This window comes from Mustela lutreola, chromosome 7 (genome assembly GCF_030435805.1).
Source record: "Mustela lutreola isolate mMusLut2 chromosome 7, mMusLut2.pri, whole genome shotgun sequence".
Taxonomy (NCBI): domain Eukaryota; kingdom Metazoa; phylum Chordata; class Mammalia; order Carnivora; family Mustelidae; genus Mustela; species Mustela lutreola.
Genome location: NC_081296.1, coordinates 69,297,265 through 69,320,023, shown reverse-complemented (window position 1 = coordinate 69,320,023; position 22,759 = coordinate 69,297,265). Strand labels below are relative to the sequence as shown.

Here is a 22,759-nt window from a genome sequence, read left to right as displayed (position 1 = left end):
GCTATCTGGTAAAAGGCAATCCCAGCCCAGCCCAGCCCACAACCTCACAGTCATGAATAGACAGGTCTTAACTCAAAGTAATTACAGTTGCCAACTAATTACAGGCTTCAAGCATACCTTTAGACAGTTTCTAACAGAGCCAATTGAAATGAGTAAGTACCTTACAAGATGTAAAGCTATCTTTTAATTCATGGAAGTAGTTAAAAATAGACATAACATATTTAGCTTGAAAAATATTTACTGAATAAAATCTTCAGAGAAGTGAGTGTGAATAAATTAAACAGTAATTGATAAAACAATGTTCAACAATGAGATGATACTCTTCCATATTTAAGCTACTGTACTTGTTTATTCTCGAAATATGTATTTAGTTCTTGTCTCTTTATATACTTAACTATACTGTATGCTTTTGATAAACAGGTTATGTTTTCTCACAGAAAGACTTTAATCTTAATAAAACCAACTACTGTGTATTTGAAGAACTTAAAGCACTAACATGGTCATGACTACCAAGGTAGATATAAAGTTCAGAAGGTGATACACTTACAATTCTAAAATAAGTGTGGTCCATAGAGCACCTGGTGGGCTTTAAAAAAAAAAAAAAAATGCAGTTTCTTGAGTCCTAAGCCAGACCCATATAATCAAATTCTGTGGAGACAGGGCCTCCAAATTGTTATTTTTAATAACCTCCTCCACAATCCTTGTGCAGCCTAGAATTTGAGATCCATTTGGAAATGGATGCATCTTGAAAATCCAATGTAACACAGTGAGAGCAAATATAACTCTTGCAATGAGGTTTTTCACACCAACACACATAATATCTATATTACTTTAAAAACTTAGGGGAAATCAAAAGTTCTTCCTTGACTGGGATCACCCATGATAGCAATAAGAAAACTATCGTTTTAGCAAAACTTACATGTTTAAGTTTTATTTTGTGGGGTAGTTCCCTTACCTTCTGTTCTCTTTCCAGTCTCCCACCTCAAGTTCCAAAGTGCCCTGGAGGTGACGCGTGTGCAAAACAGGCATGAGTCCACCGAGAGTGTGCAGGTGCCCACACAAATATGCTGTAGCTGAACTAATTAAAGAAACATGAACAGAATAAGTTAAACAGGTAACTTGTTACGCCAAACTAATAAAAAGATCTCTTCAGGAGAGCAAGAGAAACATAAAAGAATTACAAGCAATTTTTATTTTGGAAGCCTGCCTCACCTCATTATAGACCGAATTCCAGGTGATGGAGAAAGGATAGTGGATGTTGTATAGTGTCCAAACCAAATACTGTGGTTGCTCTGACTACTTTCCTTGGCCAGTAGGAGAAGTTCCTCCATCTGCTTCTGAAATGGGAGAAAAACAGAGGGATCATTAATCAGGGCTCAGGCTGAAATCTACAGATTAAACATCTCCCTTGAAGTTTTATACTAATATTATGTCTAAGGCCTAAGCCCTACTAATTAATGGCCTGTATGGACCTGTATAAATTTCAAACTGTTTTCATATACATTATAATTCATTTGGTCCTAAAAATAACTCTGTGCTAAGTAGGACAAGTATTAGCTGCATTTGATAGATGAGGAAACTGAGAAATAGAGAACAATCTTTAAATGGCATAAATTTCTTTCATTTTTTTTAATAGAAATTCTTTACAGCAATTTCTTTATAGAAAATAAGAAGAACCACTGATCTCTTCAGCCCTGTATGCTGCACTGCAATTAATAAAGAGGAACTTGAAACTAAACTTCTAAAATAAGATGTACATATGCTGTACCTGAATGTTCACAATAGCTCAACTCAGAATAGCCAAAAACTAGAAACCATCAGTATATCCAAACAATGGAATGTTATGCAGTGATAAAAAGGAAAGAATTACTCAAACACACAAAAATATGGATGAATCACAGAAACATTACACTGAGCAAAAGAAGCCAGACAGAAGAAGAGTATGTACTATATGATTTCATTTACATAAAATTCTTTATATATCTATTTATCTATATATCTTTACATATCTATATAATCTATACTGACAGAAAACCCATGAAAAATCAATGGTTCTCTAGGATTGGGGTGAAGACTGACTACAAAAGAGAACTTTCTAGGATGACAGAAATGTTCTATCTTGATTGTGGTGACAGGTATACCAGCATCTATATTTTTTGTCAAAACTCTTCAAACACTTAAAATGAGTGCATTTTATTGTATGTAAATCATCCCTCATAAAGCTGATTTCAAAAATAACTTGTACAGGGGCACCTAGGTGGCTCAGTCGGTTAAGCAACTGCTCAGATCATGATCCCAGGGTCCTGGGATCGAGTCCCGCATCCCTTGAGCAGGGAGCCTGCTTCTTCCTCTCCCTTTGTCCCATACCCCTGCTTGCGCATGCATAAGCACTCTTCCTTTCTCTCTCTCTCAAATAAATAAAATTTTAAAAAAATAACTTGTACATGTATAAATATTATTAATTATCTATATAGTACTTATAGCAATGAATTCTTGGACCGTACCTTCAGGGTTTCTAGTTTGACAAGTCTTGGGGAAAGTCTGAGAATCTGCATTTTATGAGTCCAACTGATTTTCATGCAGATGATCTTTGAATCGTATATTAAAAAACACTGCTCTCAGGAGTAGGCTTTAACATAATAAGTTAAAAAACTGTCTAAAGACAGTTGGGAGAGAAACAAAATATACCTTCATTAAATAAAATGTGTAGTATAACACAATGCATCTCACAATAGTCTATTCACTTGATTTCAAGGTCTCCTGAACCCTCATATCACTTTGAATCTCTCTCGGCACTTAGCAAATTCTGCCCTTTATTATAGTTATTTCTGCACTAGTCTTATGCCCCTCCACTACAGTAAATATTCTAAGAGGCAAGTGACTTGATCTTATCGCTCTTGTATGCTTATAGGCAGGCACATACACCTTACCTATAGGCATGCGCTTATTAGTGAGCTGACATCTGTTGTACTATGAAAAATGGGAGGGTCTCAGATGTGACTTTCTAGACAGTTTTAATCCAGCAATGGTTTTCACCTCACTTGCTTTAACGGAAATTTATTTACTTCAGTGGTTGTCCTTCTTTTATTAAAATAAATAGAGTATATTAGTTAGAAATGGCAACTGTGGGGATTTAGGAATATACCCCATAGTATAAAAGCTATATGCCCTGCACCTTGCAAAGAGCATGCTGCACTTAGTACATATTTAATAAATGTTTACTGAATAAATATAAAATTTGAGGTACTTCTTTATGAGATTTTGGGACTAGAACAGGGATAGCAATGATAGTGCTCAAGCAGCCAGTGATTTCTTCTAGCCATACTTGTAACCACAGTAAAACTTTTTGCAAGAATTTCTAGATAAGAACTGGTTTACCTAGATAACCTTAAGTGAGCCACATTTATCCAAGAAAAAACAAAATAGATTAGCTACAAAAGGAAGGTAGATTTTTACTGTACCTCATCTAAAATTCCAAAGAAATTATAGGGTCTCTTAGGCCCTGGATTTGGGGTGGCATCCAAAGAGATGAAAGAATAGTTTCCAAAGGGAGTACTGTGGACATAATGGAAAGAGCCATCCTTACGTACAGCAGAATATTTCCTAAAAAATACAAGACAGGAAAGTTTTAGTGCAATCATAAAAAAAAAGAATAAGTTGAAATTCCTCCCCGTATATCACACTAAATTTGCCTCCCTTTGATAATCTCCTAATCTGACAGAGAAATACATCAACTACTCACAATAAACTGATTAAAAGAAATTTTAAAGATTTTTTTTCCCCATTGTCTACAAAGATTTAGGCAAACTAATTAATAAGTAACCAAACACAAGGTCATCAAGCAAAGCAGAGGAGATGGCTGGTTTAGGTAATCCATTGAACATTTAAAGAGAGGTCAATCAAAATCCAGTGAAATGGTACTTATCCATCATTGAAAAATTTAGTGAGGACCTACTACAGTACCTAGCAGAATTCTTGGAGTAATGGGATATGAAAGGTATCTGCATCCTGAAACAGGATTACAGAGACTTAACTCACAATAAAGCCTTGCAAAGATGAAGTCATCAAACCAGGAGAAAAATGTTAGCTAGGTCTGGGTCAGTAAATCTTCTTCAGTTCCTAAAAATACATCTGTAACATACATGGGGTATACATTCAGTAATGAAAGTCCTCACTGTCTAAGTATTAACAGTATTCAGGTGTCTGTAAGGTTGGAGAATGAAGAACAGCAGGAGAGGGTAGGTAACACAGTACACAGTGTAGGAACTCATTAGTATTTGTTGAATAAATGTGAAGGAAGGTATAGATTGGGGACATACCTATATTATTCAAATGTCAAAACATTATAAGAAGATAGATAAGGCACATAGGGAAAAATACAAATAAACTCCTGAAACCTAATGTGCTATCAGGGAGCTATATTTGAGCCCTGATAGCCATCTAAATCTATCATAAAATAGATTATCACAGGTAGTATAATTAAAAGTCAATTAGTTCTACTGCCTCCCTTCCTTGTATTTTTAAAAATTTTCTATTTTGGGAGGCACCTGGCTCAGTCAGTTAAGTCAGCAACTCTTGATTTCAGCTCAGGTCATGATCTCAGGGTCATAGGATCCAGCCCGGCACTGGGCTTGGCACTCAGCAGAGTCTGCTTATCCCTTTCCCTCTGCTCCTCCCCTGGTCACATGGGCTCACGCATGTGCACACTCTCCCTCTCTGAAATAAATAAATAAAATCTATTAAAAAAATAAAATTTTCAGGGCACCTGGAAGGCTCAGTTGTTTGAGTGTCTGCCTTTGGCTTGAGTCGTGATCCCAGGGTCCTGGGATAGAGCCCCACATCAGGCTCACTGCTCAGCGGGGAGCCTGCTTCTCCCTCTCCCACTCCCCCTGCTTGTGTTCCCTCTCTTGCTGTCTCTCTCTGTCAAATGAATAAATAAAATCTTTAAATAAAGTAAAATAAAATAAAATTTTCTATTTCAATTTTTTTCTCAGTAACATATACTCACATATACTATTTCCTTTCTTATATTTTTAACACATTAAAATCAACTATCAACTATCAACCAACTACTTGAAAATAGAGATTAAAATATATGATAGCTATTAACATTTTTTAAATTATGGATTTTGACATTCTCTGGGGGATTCTTAAGATCAAGATTTAGCTTTAAGATTTTTTTTGTTCACTCCAATTCAGTTTTCCTTTCCTTCTCCTACTGTCCTCCATATTATTCCTTATGCTCACAAGTGAAACCATATGATAATTGACTTTCGAGAGACTATGTTCTCTGAGAAACAAACTGAGGGTTTTGGAAGGAAGCGGGGTGGGAGGATGGGTGAGCCTGGTGATGCGGAGGGCACATACTACATGGAGCATTGGGTGTGGTGCATAAACAATGAATCTTGGAACACTGAAAAAATTTTTAAAAATTTTTTTTTAAAATCACAGTACCATGTTATGTAAATAAACAAATATGAGTGTTTGTTATTAGGAGAAAAAAAAATTTTTTTTCGTTCAGTCATTCTGGGTGACTCAGTCAGTTAAGTGTCTGCCTTTGGGTCAGGTCATGATCCCAGACTCCTTGGATTGAGTCTCACATCAGGCTCCTTGCTCAGCGGGGAGTCTGCTTCTGCCTAAGCCTGCTATTCTCCCTGCTTATGCTCACTCTCTTGCTCTCCCTCTCTGACAAATAAATAAAATCCTTAAAAAAACTTTTTTTTTTCCTTCAGGTTGATATACCTGTAATGTCCATATTTCAGGCTGTTAAAATGCTGCTTATTAAAAATTCAGATAGAGGGGCGCCTGGGTGGCTCAGTGGGTTAAGCCGCTGCCTTCGGCTCAGGTCATGATCTCAGAGTCCTGGGATCGAGTCCCGCATCGGGCTCTCTGCTCGGCAGGGAGCCTGCTTCCCTCTCTCTCTCTCTCTGCCTGCCTCTCCATCTACTTGTGATTTCTCTCTGTCAAATAAATAAATAAAATCTTTAAAAAAAAAAATTCAGATAGAAAAAAAAATTCAGATAGAGTTTAGGTGCTTAGAAACAAAAATATAAATGTAAGAAACCTTCAAGTGACTAATAGCTTTACCCTCCAGATAACCAGTCAGACCCAAAGTCCTGTTAATTCTTCCTTGAAAATGTTCCCTAGTTCCAGTCCAGTCACCATGAAAGATACAAATAGATAATAGAAAATGAAAGATAGTTTGTTCCTGCTCTTTGAAAAATGCCAGTGGAATTTTGATTGGGATGACATTGAAGTATAGATTGCTCTAGGCAGTAAAGACAATGTTCATTCTTCTGATCCATGAGCATGAAATACTCTTAAATCTTTTTGTGTCTCCTTCAATTTCTTTCATGAGTGTTCTGTAGTTCCTCAAGTATAGATCCTTTACCTCTTTGGTTAGGCTTATTCCCAGGTATCTTATGGTTCCTGGTGCTATAGTAAATGTAATCAATTCTCTAATTTCCCTTTCTATATTTTTTGTTAGTGTATAAGAAAGCAGTTGATTTTGTATCCTGCCACATTACTGAATTGCTCTAGTAGTTTGGGGGTGGAGTCTTTTGGGTTTTCCATATAAAGTATCTTGTCATCTGCGAAGAGAAAGTTTGACTTCTCCTTTGCCAATTTGAATACCTTTTATTTCTTTTTGTTGTCTGATTGCTGTTGCTAGGCCTTCTAGTACTATGTTGAACAACAGTGGCGAGAGTAGACATCCTTGTCATGGTCCTGATCTCAAAGGGAAGGCTGTCAGCTTTTTCCCATTGAGGATGATATTTGCTGTGGGTTTTTTAGATAGATTTTATGACAATCCTAAAATTTGTATGGAACCAGAAAAGACCCTGAATTGCTAAGGAAATGTTGAAAAAATAAAAACAAAACTGGGGGCATTACATTGCCTGATTTCAAGCTTTACTACAAAGCTGTGATCACCAAGACAGCATGGCATTGGCACAAAAACAGACACATAGACCAGTGGAACAGAGTAGTGAGCCCAGATATGGACCCACAGCTCTATGGCCAAATAATCTTTGACAAAGCAGGAAAAAATATACAGTAGAAAAAAGACAGTCTCTTCAATAAATGGTGCTGGGAAAATTGGACAACTATGGATACAAGAATGAAACTCAACCATTCTCTTACACCATACACAAAGATAAACTCTAAAGACCTCAACGTGAGGTAGGAATAAATGTGGAATAAATGTAGGAATATATATGGATAAAAGACCTCAACATGAAGTAGGAATCTATCAAAATCCTAGAGGAGAACATAGGCAGTAACCTCTTTGACATCAGCCATAGCATGATGTGGCTTTCAAGACATGTCCCTAAAGGCAAAGGAAACAAAAGCAAAAATGAACTTTTGGGACCTCATCCAGATAAAAAGTTTCTGCACAGCAAAGGAAACAGTCAACAAAACAAAGAGGCAGCCCACAGAATGGGACAAGATATTCGCAAATGACACTATGGACAAAGGGCTGATACCCAAAATCTATAAAGAACTCCTCAAACTCAACACACACAAAACAGATAATCACCTCAAAAAATGGGCAAAAGACATGAACAGACACTTCTCCAAAGAAGACGTACAAATGACTAACAGACACATGAAAAAATGTTCATCATTAGCCATCAGGGAGATTCAAATCAAAACCACATTGAGATACCACCTTATACCAGTTAGAATGGTCAAATTCGACAAGACAGGAAACAACATGTGTTGGAGAAGAGGTGGAGAAAGGGGAACCCTCTTACACTGTTGGTGGGAATACAAGTTGGTGCAGCCACTTTGGAAAACAGTGTGGAGGTTCCTTAAGAAATTAAAAATAGGGGCACCTGGGTGGCTCAGTGGGTTAAGCCGCTGCCTTCGGCTCAGGTCATGATCTCAGGGTCCTGGGATCGAGTCCCGCATCGGGCTCTCTGCTCAGCAGGGAGCCTGCTTCTCTCTCTCTCTCTCTCTGCCTGCCTCTCCATCTACTTGTGATTTCTCTCTGTCAAATAAATAAATAAAATCTTTAAAAAAAAAAAAAGAAATTAAAAATAGACCCTGCAATTGCACTACTGGGTATTTGCCCCAAAGATACAGATGTAGTGAAAAAAAGGGCCATCTGTACCCCAATGTTCATAGCAGCAATGGCCACAGTTGCCAAACTGTGGAAAGAACCAAGATGCCCTTCAACAGACAAATGGATAAAGAAGATATGGTCTATATATACAATGGAGTATTATGCCTCCACCAGAAAGGATGAATACCCAACTTTTGTATCAACATGGACGGGATTGGAAGAGAGTATGCCGAGTGAAATAAGTCAAGCAGCGAGAGTGAATTATCATATGGTTTCACTTACTTGTGGAGCATACGGAATAACACGGAGGACATTGGGAGATGGAGAGGAGAAGTGAGTTAGGGGAAATCAGAGGGGGAGATGAGCCATGAGAGACTGTGGACTCTGAGAAACAAACTGAGGGTTTTGGAGTGGAAGGGGTTCGGGGTTTGGGTAAGCCTGGTGGTGGGTATTAAGGAGGGCAGGTATTACATGGAGTAGTGAGTGAGGTGCATAAACAATGAATTTTGGAACACTGAAAAGAAATTTAATTTTTAAAAAAAAGAAAATGAAAGATTTCCATCTCCGACCTTTTCCTTTCTCACATTGAAAAAGGACAACTTTGTCCTCCAAGTTATGGTGACTCTAATAATATGTTAACCAGTGCTGTTTGACCTGCCACCCTCCAGCTGATGACACTGTCCCCATAACTATGGACTTTGTTAGATGGGGTATATCTCCTATACATTTCAGAAATAGCCCTTCCATATCATGCCTGGACTATTACAGGGCTCCTCTATTCTACAAAACTCCAATCTCCCTGTTTTTTGCTTATTATCCCTATCTTTTTTCTTTTTTGTTGTGTGATTGCCCTTTGTAAAGTATTATTTCATTATGTGACTTGTCTCCTTAGGAATCTATACTGGATTATGAACCATTATCCAACACATCTAAATTTCTACACTTGTCACTTAAGACCTCTGTTAACTGGCCCTAAGCTACCTATCCAATGTCATACCAGGCCTCAAAATGATCCTTTATTCTGGTGATACCAGTTTCCTTACTGTCCCTAAAAGCTCATTCTAGCTCTTAAAACTCTGGGGTTTTGCCTAAAATATACCCCTCAAAATTTCTTACTTCTCCAAATGCAATCCTTCTCTTATGGCTGGACACAAATTTTGCTTCTTTTATAAAGTCCTAACTTGCAACTTGTAGATATATAAGTTCTGGAGATCCAATGCACAGCATGATAATTATAATCAAAAGTACTGTTTTATAAACTTCAAAGTCACCAAGAGACTAGATCTTAATTATTCCTACCACAAGAAAATGATAATTATGTGATGGTAATTGAGGTATTAGCTAACTCTATGGTGTCCTCATTTTGCAACATATAAATGCATCACGTGAACATGTTGTACATCTTAATCTTATACAATTCTATATGTCAATTATATCTCAGTAATAAAGTCTCCTCTATGTCTAGCCCATACTAACTTCTGCCCTTTCCTATTTCTCATAGTGATTATCATGTGTACCAAATAATGTAGCATTTCATCAGTCATCCCTTCATGTTCTTTTCTAATTGTTTCCCAAACAATTCTTATTTCCCTTAACTGGACTTCCTTGAGGGTAGAGGCCATATTTTAAAATATTAGCTCTTGTATCTCTCATGCTATCCAGCTAATGATGGGCTCTCAACAAATTCTCACTACTTGAGTGATGGTCAATGTAGGACAAAGCTGTGGAATACCCCAGAACTGGAAATGAAACTGCAACTAAAAGAACCTGAACACATTGTAACCAGAGAGCTGGTTTTTTAACTCAAAGAACCTTTCATATTCATAGCCTTTTTCACATTCATGGCATATAAAGAAAATTTTAATATTTCTGTGACATAGTGGGATAAATGGACAAAACAACCAGGGTGACCAACTGAGCTCCTCACCCACTCTAGAGGCTCAGAGAATCAGTTACTCAGTATTCCTAAAATCCATAGTACTCTGGTAACAAGCTCTAATCTAAGTGACTTCTGCTACAACATGGTGACTACAGTCAAACACACTCTATTGTATATTTGAAAGTAGTCACAAGAAAAAAAAAAAGTTTCTTAACTATGTATGGTGATGGGTGTCATTGCAATATATACCTAAAATGAATAAAATGTTATATGTCAATTATGGATATAATTATGGATATAATTGACATATAACATTATATTCATTTTAGGTATACAATCTCTCTCTGTCAAATAAATTTTAAAAATCTTAAAAAAAGAAATGTTTTCACTCATTCACTGACTTGACTGCACCCCTCTTGTACTACTTCATGGTCTGTGTTCTGTTCACTACAGTACCTGTAATAATTCTCGACACTGTCCAGACTTGGAATGTTGAATGCATCTAATTAAAAAGAAAAGAACAATGAATCACTAAATTCTACTCCTGAAACCAATATTATACTATATGCTAACTAAATGGAATTTAAATAAAAATTTGGGGAAAGAAAAGCACATGGAAAAAAAAAAGAACAAACATCATCTATATTAAAAAGAAAAATATAAACATCTTAACAACTAAAGAAGAATGACAATACTTTCAATAACACTTTAAATGGCAGACTGCCAATAAATTAGCCTGATCGTTTTTAAAATTTGGTAACAGATTCATTTTATCTAGAAACTTATATTAGGTACTAGTAGAGAATAAGAAATACTTTCATATTATGTACTATTCAGAATACATCAATTTGCAGTTCTAAGACTGGACGGTGTTGCTGCTGTTTTAATCATGACTGATACATGGATCCATGCTAAGTGTTTCTAAACAGCTGATCACTTTGATAACAGGACCTAAGGCCATCTCTTCTTAAATCCTAAAGATTCAATAAGAAAGGAATTATATAATGGTAAGAGGTAAGGCAAAGGATGTTATAGAACACTTACCTGGAAATATAATGATTTCACAGAGCTTGATTGTCTGGTTGCAATAACTAAAATTTCTTACCAGCTTGGAATTCTAAGAATCCACTACATTTCTAATAACTTCAGAGAATAAGCTGTTAAATCCAATGTAGGCTAAAAGAGCTATTATTGTGTATGCAATCCTCTTACTATGTAAGAGAACAATACTGTTATAGTTAAATTTTAATAAAAACTAGTTTCTTCCTATCTTAACACAATACATAAACATAAACATATACAGTAAGCATTTGTCCTTATACAAATCAAATTAGATTATCATGAACTCCAAAGGATGAGCTCTGTTCACAAGATCTAATCACAAGAAGCTGATATATATTACTTGAAATAAATCAGTAGCTTGGTTTGAAAAACTTTTTTATTATGTACAGGCTTGCTTTTCATTACTAAAGAATTTGACCTGTGCCACTAATCAGGGTCAGGAAAAAAAGGGAAATGTAAATTCAGATCTTCTTCAACTTACAATGGGGTTACATCCAGACAAATCCATTTTAAGTGGCAAATATTTAAGTAGAAAATGCATTTCATACAGTGAACTTACTGATCATCATAGCTTAGCCTCACCTACGTAAAAAATGCTCAGAATGGTTACATTAGTCTATAGTTGGGCAAAATTATCTAACACAAGGTCTGTTTTATAATAAAGTGTTGAATATCTCATGCTGAAGATCTGAGAGTGAAAAACAAAATGAAAGCACAGGCACAAAATGGTTATAAGGTTAATGGCTCTTTACGCTGGCGGTCATGTCCAGTATCACCAGAGTATCATACTGCATATCACTAGCCCAGGAAAAGATAAAAATTCAAAATTCAAAATACAGTTTCTATTGAATGTGTATCACAGTCATACATTGTAAAGTTAAGTCAAGGGGTGCGTGGGTGGCTCAGTCGGTTAGGCTTCTGTCTTTGGCTCAGGTCGTGATCCCAGAGTCCCAGGACTGAGCCCTGCATTGGGCTCCTTGCTCAGAAAGGAGTCTTCTTCTCCCACTGCCACTTCCTCTGCTCATGCTCAGTCTCTCTCTGTCTCTCTCTGTCTCTCACTTGCTCTCCCTCTTGCTTGCTCGCTCTCTTGCTCTCAAATGAAATCTTAAAAAATATCGTAAGTCGGGCACCTGGGTGGCTCAGTTGGTTAAGTGACTGCCTTCAGCTCAGGTCATGATCCCAGAGTCCTGGTATCGAGTCCCACAACAGGCTCCCTGCTCCTTGGAGAGTTTGCTTCTCCCTCTGACTTTCTCCCCTCTCATGTTCTCTCTCACTGTCTCTCTCTCAAATAAATAAATAAAATCTTTAAAAAAAAAATCATAAGTCAAGCCATCATAAGCTGAACCATCGCAAGTTGGGGACCAGACTTACAGGGTATACCAGAGAAAGCTATAAAACAGATACCCCATCTTCAATTAATAATTCCGAGCTGCTTTGTAAGAACTATTTATAAAGAGCATTTTCTGATCAAACCAAAACTATGTATTTCACCAGACAGAATTATCTGTTTAAAATGATAGTTTTAAAAATATTTATAATTAGGCATACAGCAGCAATTAATAATCAAGTGAAGCAGATCAAATACTTAACAACCAATAAGAAGGTCAACCTATATAAAAACAAACAAGCTTACTGTTAGGATATTTTGCTGAGATTTCCTTACTAACACTACAATAATAATAATGTAAAAAATGTGAAGGGATTATCTCTATTTCTCTCCTCATACATAGAGATTTGTTTGTAATTTTAATTTTTTAAGTATACACAGTAAAATTCATTCACTGGAATGTACAGTTCCTTCGGTTTTGACAAATGCACAGTCATGTACCCACCACAATGGAACAGTTCTATCATTCCCCATAATTCTCTCATGATGGCTCTTTGTAGTCAGCCTATCCACCTCTCCCCCAATCCTTGGCAATCACAATCTGTTCTCCATAGTTCTGCCTTTTCTTGAATGTTACATAAAACATATAGTATATAAACTTATGGGTGGTAGCTTCTATTAGGCAAAATGTTTATCTATTGATTTATACATATGTATTTATGTATGTGGTATGAATGTATATACGTATGGACTGATTGATTTTAGGTTCCACACCCAATGTAGGGCTTGAACTCATGACTCTAGATAAGGGTTGCATGCTCTACCAACTGAGCCAGCCAGACACCCAAAATGGGTTATACTTTTAAACACCCTCTCACACAGGTTTTGCTAGAGGCTTTTCTTCATGTAAAGAAGGACCATCCCAACTTTCCCCTCAAAGGGTAGAAGTGACATCTGAAGTTTTAAAATCATATAATATAGTTGTATTTCATAGTTGTGGGCTTTGGTATAACTAAACCGTGTTACAAAGTTCCCATTTTATAAACTTATATTCCAAACTGGAGAATCTGGGCTCTCAAAGGAAAAAAAATCTAGTTTTAATTATATATGGGTGTTGACTCTTACCATGATTTCCTTTAACATCAAGCCACTTGGTTTTTTCCATGACCCTTGTCTTCTTCAGAATACCCTGGTAAGTTTGCCATTCTACCTCATGCTGCCTGGATCCCAAGTGTTCCTTTGTTTTGGCATCAGTCAGGTCTCCTGTAGATTTACATAAGACTTGAATCACAATGCAAAATAAACCCAAGGGGGTTAAAAAATGTTCTCAAATGCACACCGAAGGAACAAAGATACTTAAAGTACTTAACATGTATAAGCATAACAACTTATAAGTCCATCTATGTCCAAAGCAAGCCACACAAAATAGGAATTTCTTATTTTGAAAGGACTTTATTTGTTTCTCAGAGTTTAGCAAGTACCTATTTAACTTCCCATGATATTAGAAATGGGCTCTGAAAAAAATTATCTTTAAAGAGAGCAGTATAAAATGCGTCATAAAACTCTGACAAAAATGAAAACTATAAGAAATTCCAACACTCTGGGCAGATGCTTGATATCTATGACAACCATATTTTCCACACCCCAAATCAGAATATGTAATCTGACCAAGTGTTATTATACAGCAAGAAAGTGATCTGGAGGTGTGGTTGGGCAATGAAATACCAAAATTTCTGGAAAACAAAACAGACAGTTGAAATGGAGGTTTTCCATAAAATGAGGACTGATAAGTCATCGTATCAGCAGAGGTGTTTCAGTAAGGTGGGTAGGATATGAATCCCCCAATAGACAAGACAGATGCTCCTTTAGCTTTTTCTCCAACACATTTAGAGAGCAAATAGGAGTTGAAAGATTCTAGAGAACCCAAGTCAAAGAAGTACCAAAAGATGAAGAAAAGTGTCCTAAGTCACTTTAAGAATTGACTAATGCTGTTTAAAAAAAGGAAAGTTAGTTTTTTTTAAAAAAAGATAACTTTGGGGCATCTGGTTGGCTCAGTCAGTTAAGCCTCCCACTCTTGATTTCTGCTCAGGTCATGATCTCAGGGTCCTGAGATGGATCCCTGGTGAGCTCTGCCCTGGGCCTGGAGCCTCCTTGAGATTCTCTCTCTCCCTCTGCCCCTCCCCCAACCTCAAAAGAAAGAGAGAGAGAGAGAGAAGGAAGGAGGGGAGGGAGATAAGGAAGGGAGGAAACTTTTGATTTGTGGTTAAAGGGCTTTCCCTAATTCTCTTAAATCCAGAACTATAACAACGAACGAATACAAATAGAGGAGACAGTATACTAAGAAGAATCATGAGCCTTGCTTCTACTGCTTTGACAAAACCTTGCTATGGCAAGTCATTGATTGGTCTTGGATCTTGACTCAATTATGCATAGGCAAAGGAAATTACAATGTCCTATCTCCCCTGCAGGAGGACTCACCTGGGTCTGGGGCTATAGTGTTCCCAACATTCCCCATGTGAAAAGCTGCAGCCCTGGCTAGCATTCTACCATCCGGACCATAGAAAAACGCGACAGCACGGCAACCCTCCCTACCTGTTGCCAGGACGAGAGCTGGTTGAATGATGCGAATAGTTTCTGAACAGAACTTCTCTAAGTCTACAGCTCTGCCTGGATCACGAAACCTGCTCAGGTGAATGTCGGATATCTGCCGAAAGCAGGTATTAAACAGAGATATCTGAGTCAGGAAGAGGCAGCACGGACAGCAGGCGACCATGCAGCTCTCTCTAGGCGGAAGGAAATGGCAAGGATGTCCCGCAAGAACGAACCCCCCTCCAGGGAAGAACGAGCCCCCAGCCGGGAGTTTGGGGCCGAGGAGGTCGCACCCTGGCGGAAAGTGCCCGCGTCTCACCGCGTGGTGACGTTTCTCCACCCACCCCTGCCCTGCTCCCGCTGCGTCACCTGCAGACCCCAGAAGATGTTGCCGGCTCCGGGGCCCGGCGCGGGGTGCGGGCTCCTGGAGGCGCGGGGCTGCGGCAGCGGTGAGGGCTGACCCGCCAACCCATAGTGCTCCAAGAGCACGGCCGCCAGCGCGGCTGCCGCCAGTCCCGCAACCACCCTGATGGCCAGCACTGCAGCCATTCCGCCGGCCCGGGCGCGGCCCTTGCAGTCCGGGGCTCAGCCGGTGCTGCGCCCCCGGGAGCTGTTCTAGCTGCACTTCCGGACTCTATGGTCGCGGGGGCCTAAAGCGCAGCTCGGCCTCAGCCGCCGCACCTGCACCTTGCAAGGCACCTGCTACCAGCCAGCCGCCCACGTCTCTGGGCTGGGTTGGCAAACGGAATGCGGGTGAAGTAAAGGAAACCGAGACCCCCAGCGCCAATCAAGGTTGCCGAGGAGTGGTGGGGAAAGAACCCTGGTCTGGGAGGCGGAGGCTAAAGTCCTGGCTCCGCCTTAGTCAATCATTCCTGACCCCAATGGGTCAATTTCCTTACCCATAAAACGGAGCTAATGAAGCCTCGCGTGCGTACTTCACAGGCTTGTGAGAATCACAGTATGTTTAAGGACGCCATTTAAATTACTGTACAGATGTGACAGCTGACTCTCTCTCGGCCCTTCTGATTATTAACAACGTGTTTCCATAGGTTTTTCAATAGATGTACGTATGTTTTGTAAAGGTATTTTTTTCTAAACCTGATTTCTTACGCACTTGGCTATGTAATATCCCGTTGCCATTTAACAAACTGTAAATACTCCCTATGGGCAGTCACAGGAGAAGAATTAGATTCGGGTCCTGCCCTTAATTTATCTCTAACCATTCTGTTATTGTTGAACTTTTGGATTACTTATGTTCAGAATGTTCTGAATAAACATTCTGAATTAACATATGCTGTTTTGAAAGAAAAACATTTTTATACAACTAGCACCCTTTTAAACACCTATTTGAGTTATTTTCTTGGGATATGTTGCCAATATTGAAGTTATGCCTATTTTAATTCATTAAATACTTTTTGTGTACCTTTGGAAAGCAAGGCATTGATCTCAGCAGAAAATATAGCGAAACCTAAGTAGCTAAAGAACCATGATTCATTATTTAGAAGCTTAGGTAGGAAAGAGAAATATACAAGTAAGTTTAATGTAAGACCAATATGCCATGTGGCACAAGAGACAACAAGATATAAAAGGCCAGAAGAGGTTTAACCAGAACAGATCCCATCTATAGGATCAGGAAAAGTTTAAGGAGGTGTCATATAGAACGTGGATAGTTATTTCTGAGTGGCAGAGACTGGGGATAGTGTGGGGAGAAGCACGTTCCACCAGGACCTAACATGAATCAAAGCATTAAGATGAAAATGTAGGACCTGTTGAGGAAACAGTGTGTACTTTGGTTTGTATGGGCCTAGAGTATACTTACAGGAATAGTAGTAATTGAACCAGACCTTTAGTTTGAGCCACATTTTGGAAGGCCTGTATAAATGTCAAGAGTGAAGACAGATCTGGCAACAGCACAGGGAACCAACTGGACAGAGGAGAGGTATAGCAGAGACTCTGTTTAGAAGAATATTGGGAATAATCTAGTGCTATGGTCTGACTGTGTCCCCACAATAGGTATATGTTGAAATCCTAATACTCAATATGATGGAATTTAGAGATGGGCTCTTCACTTATGAACAGAATTAGTGTCCTTATAAAAGAGACCATAGAGAGATCCCTTCCACCATGTGGGGACACAGTGAGAAATCAGCAATCTGCAACCTGTAAGAGGGTTTCAGCAGAATCCAACCATTCTAGCACCCTGATCTTAGAATTTCACCCTCCAGAACTATGGGAAATATACTGTTATTTACAACCTACCCAGTCTGCAATATTTCATCTTAGCAGCCCAAACAGACTGAGACTGCAAGCAGTGGGTAACTGCAAAGTCCTGAAGAAGGAAGATGGGAGAGCGTGACACTGAGATTACAAAGGAAAGATCAGATGTAAAACAACTGTGAAGACCAAAACTACAGAATTTGACAGCTGATTAGATATTTGAGGGAAGAAAAAAAGATAGTTAAAAGCTAGTGCCAAAATTTGGAACCCAAGTGACAAAAAAATACTAGGGCTATGATATATGTGTGGAGAGCATTGTCCGTATGAACAAAGTTTTTGGTTTTGTCTAATGTTGCACTAGAAAAATATCTGTATTGATACCTTTAAACCAAATTTGGAAGATATATTTGAGATGATTTGATTTAAAACATAGGCAATATGGCATGTATGACAGGCATTTGGAGAGGCCTTAGAACAACTTAAAAAATATCAGAATAATTTTCCAGAAATGGAAGACAACAAGAATCTGCATGATAGATGATAGGAACAGACATGCTATTAAGACATTTTGGACTGAGAAATAATGGTTTAAAGTCACAATGGCCAGCAGTCTGGATTGCAGGCACTGAACTGTAACCAAGCTGCTTCACTCATGGTATTCATAGCGAGTCGAAACAGGAATTATTTAATGATGGTTAATGATTCTTTTTTTTTAATATTTTATTTATTTATTTGACAGACAGAGATCACAAGTAGGCAGAGAGGCAGGCAGAGAGGAGGAAGCAGGTTCCCTACCGAGCAGAGAGCCTGATGTGGGGCTTGATCCCATGACCCTGGGGTCATGACCTGAGCCGAAGGCAGAGGCCTTAACCCACTGAGCCACCCAGGCGCCCCCGGTTAATGATTCTTTAGGGAATACAGCTAATACACCACAAATCATCATACAAGGTGATTCTCAGTTCCTAACAGCCAAAGGAGAAAGGAGATTTCTTGTTATCTCATAAAGAGAGCAAGCAGCAATGCCCCATCAAAGCAAAATATTCTAGAACTAAAGTCAAGGAAGAATGTATCACTTGGGCATTTCACAAACAATGGACATTGTCATCAACAGTCTTAAACTGAAAAATGTGACTCTCACAAACATGTAGAAATTATCTTCAGATTACTATTTCTTATACTAAGTTTGTTTAAAAATCCAATAATGCAGGGCGCACGGGTGGCTCAGTCAGTTAAGCATCCAACTCTTCATTTTGGCTCAGGTCATGATGTTCGGATTGTGAGACTGAACCCCTCATCAGGCTCCAGACCCAGTGCAGAGTTTGCTTTAGATTTTCTCTCTACCTCCCCTTCTGTCCCTTCCCCATCTCGCATGGGCTCTCTCTTTCTCTCTCTCAAATAAATAAACCTTTTTTAAAATTCCAAAAATACGGTATGTAATAATTGTTCTGTGATGTCATTTTTGTGTAGAGCTAAAGTAATGTAATCAAAGTAGTTTTTTGTGTATGTAAGGATTTTTAAATTTCAAAATTGTGATATATAAAATATACCATCTTACCCATCTTTAAGTATATAATTTAAGTGCCATTAAGTACATTCACATTGTTGTGTAACCATCATCACCATCCATCTCCTGAACTAAACTAAAATACTGTACCCATTAAATACTGAAGCCTCATCCTCCCCTCCCCTCCCCACTCCCTAATAAATGTTTTCACCTATGTTATAACATGGGTCAGAATTTCCTTCTGTTTTAGGGCCAAATAATATTGCATTGTATAACTATACCACATTTTCTTTACTCATTCATCTGTGAAAGGACATGCAGATTATTTCCACTATTTGGATCTTGTGGATGCTGTTACTATGAACATCAGTGGGTACCAGACAGTTTTTCAGCTTCTTATGGAACACTCCATTCACCCCTTAAGAAAACAAATTTGAGGAGAATTTCATCTAAGTAGTTCAGGCTCTGTATAAGGAACCTGAAACACGAGCAAAAGTAAGAAATCACAGATCAAGGAAATTCTCACGCATATCATAATATGATGAACCTTTAGAACATTATGCCAGTAAAATAAGCCGGTTGTAAAAGTACAAATACTGTATGATTCCACCTATATGAGGTACTGAGAGTATTCAAATTCACAGAGACAGAAAGTAGAATGGTGGCTGCCAAGGGCAATGAGAACTTAAGGTTTAATAAATACAAATTTTCAGTGTTGCAAGATGAGAAAGTACTATAGGTGGATGGTGGTGATGGCTGCACAACAATATGAATGCATTTAATGCCACTGTACAGCTTTGGTTGGGCTCCCTGCTCAGCCGGGAGCCTGCTTCACCTCCCTCTGCCCCTCCCCCAGCTTGTGCTCTCTACTCTCTCTTTCTCTCTCAAATAAATTTTAAAAAATATTTAAATATATATGTAAAATACTAAACTAAAAAATAAACGTGGGAAGCTTGATCTTAGGTTACTATTTTAAAATTTTATTTATTTATTTGACGAGAGAGATCACAAGTAGGCAGAGAAGCAGGCAGAGAGAGAGGAGGAAGCAGGCTCCCGACCAAGCAGAGAGTCCGATGTGGGGCTCGATCCCAGGACCCCGATATCATAACCTGAGCTGAAGGCAGAGGCTTACCCCACTGAGCGACCCAGGTGCCCCTTAGGTTACTATTTTTAAAAAGATTTTATTTATTTATTTGAGAAAGAGCGAGAGTGAGAAAGCAGAAGCAGTGGGGTAGCAGCAGGCAGAGGGAGAAGCAATTCTCCACCGGGCAGGGAGCCTGACAGTGAGCTCAATCCCAGGACTCCAGGATCATGACCTGAGCTGAAGGCAGTGGCCCAACCGACTGAGCCACTCAGGCGCCCCATCTTAGGTTACTATTAAAATGATCACCATTTAGGGGCACCTAGCTGGCTCAGTCAGTAGAGCATGAGAATCTTGATTTTGGGGTTGTAAGTTTGACCCCCTGTTGGGTGTAGAGACTATTTAGAATCTTTTTTAAAAACACGATTATCATTTATATGTCATTTTATGGTTGAGTAAAAGAAACATGGACCACACAGCTACTTTGGGATGTGGCAATCACGGCAAGTTTGGATGACATCAAATCCACTCTTACATGTGTTTATTTTATTTTTAATTTTATTTATTTATCAGAGAGAGAGAGGGGGAGAGAGCGAGCATAGGCAGACAGAATGGCAGGCAGAGGCAGAGGGAGAAGCAGGCTCCCCGCTGAGCTAGGAGCCCGATGTGGGACTCGATCCCAGGACGCTGGGATCATGACCTGAGCCGAAGGCAGCTGCTTAACCAACTGAGCCACCCAGGTGTCCCCTTACATGTGTTTAAATGTATATGATAGATGGGAAAACAGTCATAAGGTTGTCAGCTTTCACATTCCTGAGATACAAATGCTAATTTGCCATCCCTGCAATGAAGCATAAATCCAAAAGCCTTTAAAAAAAAAAAATGCAGAGAACTAATGCCCCCATCAAAAGTTAGAAAAAGCACCAAACTCAGAAATTAAAATTAAAAACTCCCAGAGAAATATGTTGGTCACATTATTATTATTACTTAAGATTTCTTTTTTTTTTTAAGATTTATTTATTTGAGAGAGAGAGAGAGAGCACAAGTGGGGGAGGGGGGACGGGGAAGGGCAGATGGTGAGAAAGAATCCTCAAGCAGACTCCTTACTGAGCAAGTCTCAATCTCAGGACCTGGAATCATGACCTGAGCTAGAATCAAGGGTTGGCTATTTAACTGATTGAGCCAGCCATGACACACTTAAGATTTTATTTTTAAGTAATCGCTATACCCAACATGAGGGCTTGAACCCACAACCCCAAGAACAAAAACCACACACTTTGCTCCACTGGCTGAGCCACCCAGGTACCCCCTGTTATTATTTTTTTAATATTTAAAAGTTAGCCTTTATTTCTTAAATTGATGGTGGATACACTGGTCTTCATTTTATTGTTACTCTTTAACATGTAAATATGTCACATGTAACCTTTAGTATTATAAAATATTTACCATAAATTCTTATAAGAAACACTTAATAAAAATGCAACAAATGCATACTTATTTTTCCATTAAAAATATGAAAAATATTGGGACGCCTGGGTGGCTCAGTGGGTTAAGCCTCTGCCTTCGGCTCAGGTCATGATCCCAGCATCTTGGGATTGAGTCCCACATCGGGCTCCTTGCTCAGCAGGGAGTCGGCTTCTCTCTCTCCCTCTGCCTGCTGCTATGCCTGCTTGTGTTCTCCCTCTCTCTCTCTCTCTGACAAATAAATAAATAAATAAATAAAATCTTTTAAAAATTAAAAAAAAAATAGACAGCAGGTGGAGTTGGGGCCATATTTTGTTCACTTCTGTTAAGAACAAGCTTTTGGGTTTTTTTGTTCTGTTTTGTTTTTGTTTTTGTTTTTTTTAGATTTTATTTATTTATTTGACAGACATAGATCACAAGCAGGCAGAGAGGGGGCGAGGGGGATGCAGGCTCACTGCTGAGCAGAAAGTCCGATGCAGGGCTTGATCCCAGGACCCTGAGATCATGACCTGAGCCGAAAGCAGAGGCTTTAACCCACTGAGCCACCCAGGTGCCCCGCTTTTGGCTTTTATTGCATTGATTTCACTGGATTTCTGCTCTGGTCTTTATTATATATATATATATACATATATATATATATGTATATATACACACACACATACATATATACACATATACATACACACACACATATATATACATATGTATATATATATATTTATTATTTATTATTTATTTTTAAAAATTTTTAAAGGAATAAGATGCCTGAATAGAATATACAGAGGTTGGTAGGCTGTGTTGACAGGTGCTCAAACTATCATGGGTCCAGCTTGGTTCCTCTTTCCAGAATATACTCAGATCCTGGACCAATAAATTTGTTCATGTTTATTTAATCTGTTCACCAAAGCACTTGAACCCCATAGTGATGCAGCCTGCTGCAAACTGGGGCATAAAACTCTCCACAAACTTGATGGAAGGACCCACTCTGTCTCTCTCCAAACCAGATTTTATTCTTCTGGTAGGTTGAGCCATTTCTGGCTCAACCTACCAGGAATGAGAGCATTCACTCTCATTTCTTCTCAGTCATGTGCTCATTTCCGTGTCCTGGCTCCTCTGTGAAGGGCATGCTCACTGGAGTTGTATGGCTTTTGATCCACATCCCGATTCTCTCTTTCTATTTGTAGTACCTTCCACAAGTTATTTATCTATTTCTCTTCCTAGATTTTCCTCCCCCCTTTATCAGGGCTAAAACGCTCTTGTGGTCAATCACTTGCACAGATAGGATTGTCTGACCAGCAGTGCCCTTAAATGAAACCTCTGGATTCAGGGCAGAGGATGAACCCAATATCCAGGTCTATATGGATCCCTAATCCAGGTCTGACTCAAGTTGAACCAGCAATCTGAGTTTCACTCCAGATATGACTCCCTAAGTATGGATATCTTTGTTTTTAAATAAGGAAGCCAAATAAGGTTAGTTGAAGCCAACCCCAGAAATGTAATCTCTGAACTCAGGATTGATTCTCCTAAAACTGGTGCTGAAGTGTCCAGTCCTGACTACTTTATCACAGTCG

At 38.8% G+C, this 22,759-nt stretch overlaps 1 protein-coding gene across 6 annotated transcripts in view; it reads right to left on the bottom strand.

The window, feature by feature from the left end:
* Positions 1-22,759, bottom strand: part of TMEM62 (transmembrane protein 62) — a 52,333-nt gene that overhangs the window by 20,227 nt on the left and 9,347 nt on the right. The window contains exons 1-7 of one of the 6 annotated variants that reach the window (XM_059181311.1): positions 15,292-15,758; positions 14,812-15,037; positions 13,459-13,596; positions 10,401-10,446; positions 3,462-3,603; positions 1,213-1,337; positions 956-1,078 (exon numbers count right to left, since the gene is read on the bottom strand). In XM_059181311.1, coding sequence (XP_059037294.1) covers positions 956-1,078; positions 1,213-1,337; positions 3,462-3,603; positions 10,401-10,446; positions 13,459-13,596; positions 14,812-15,037; positions 15,292-15,471 — 980 coding nt within the window. In that variant the 5' untranslated portion in view covers positions 15,472-15,758. Of the gene's footprint in view, positions 1-955; positions 1,079-1,212; positions 1,338-3,461; positions 3,604-10,400; positions 10,447-13,458; positions 13,597-14,811; positions 15,038-15,291; positions 15,759-22,759 lie in introns of those variants that run through there. The other 5 variants (XM_059181312.1, XM_059181313.1, XM_059181314.1 and 2 more) reach the window with 5 other exon arrangements.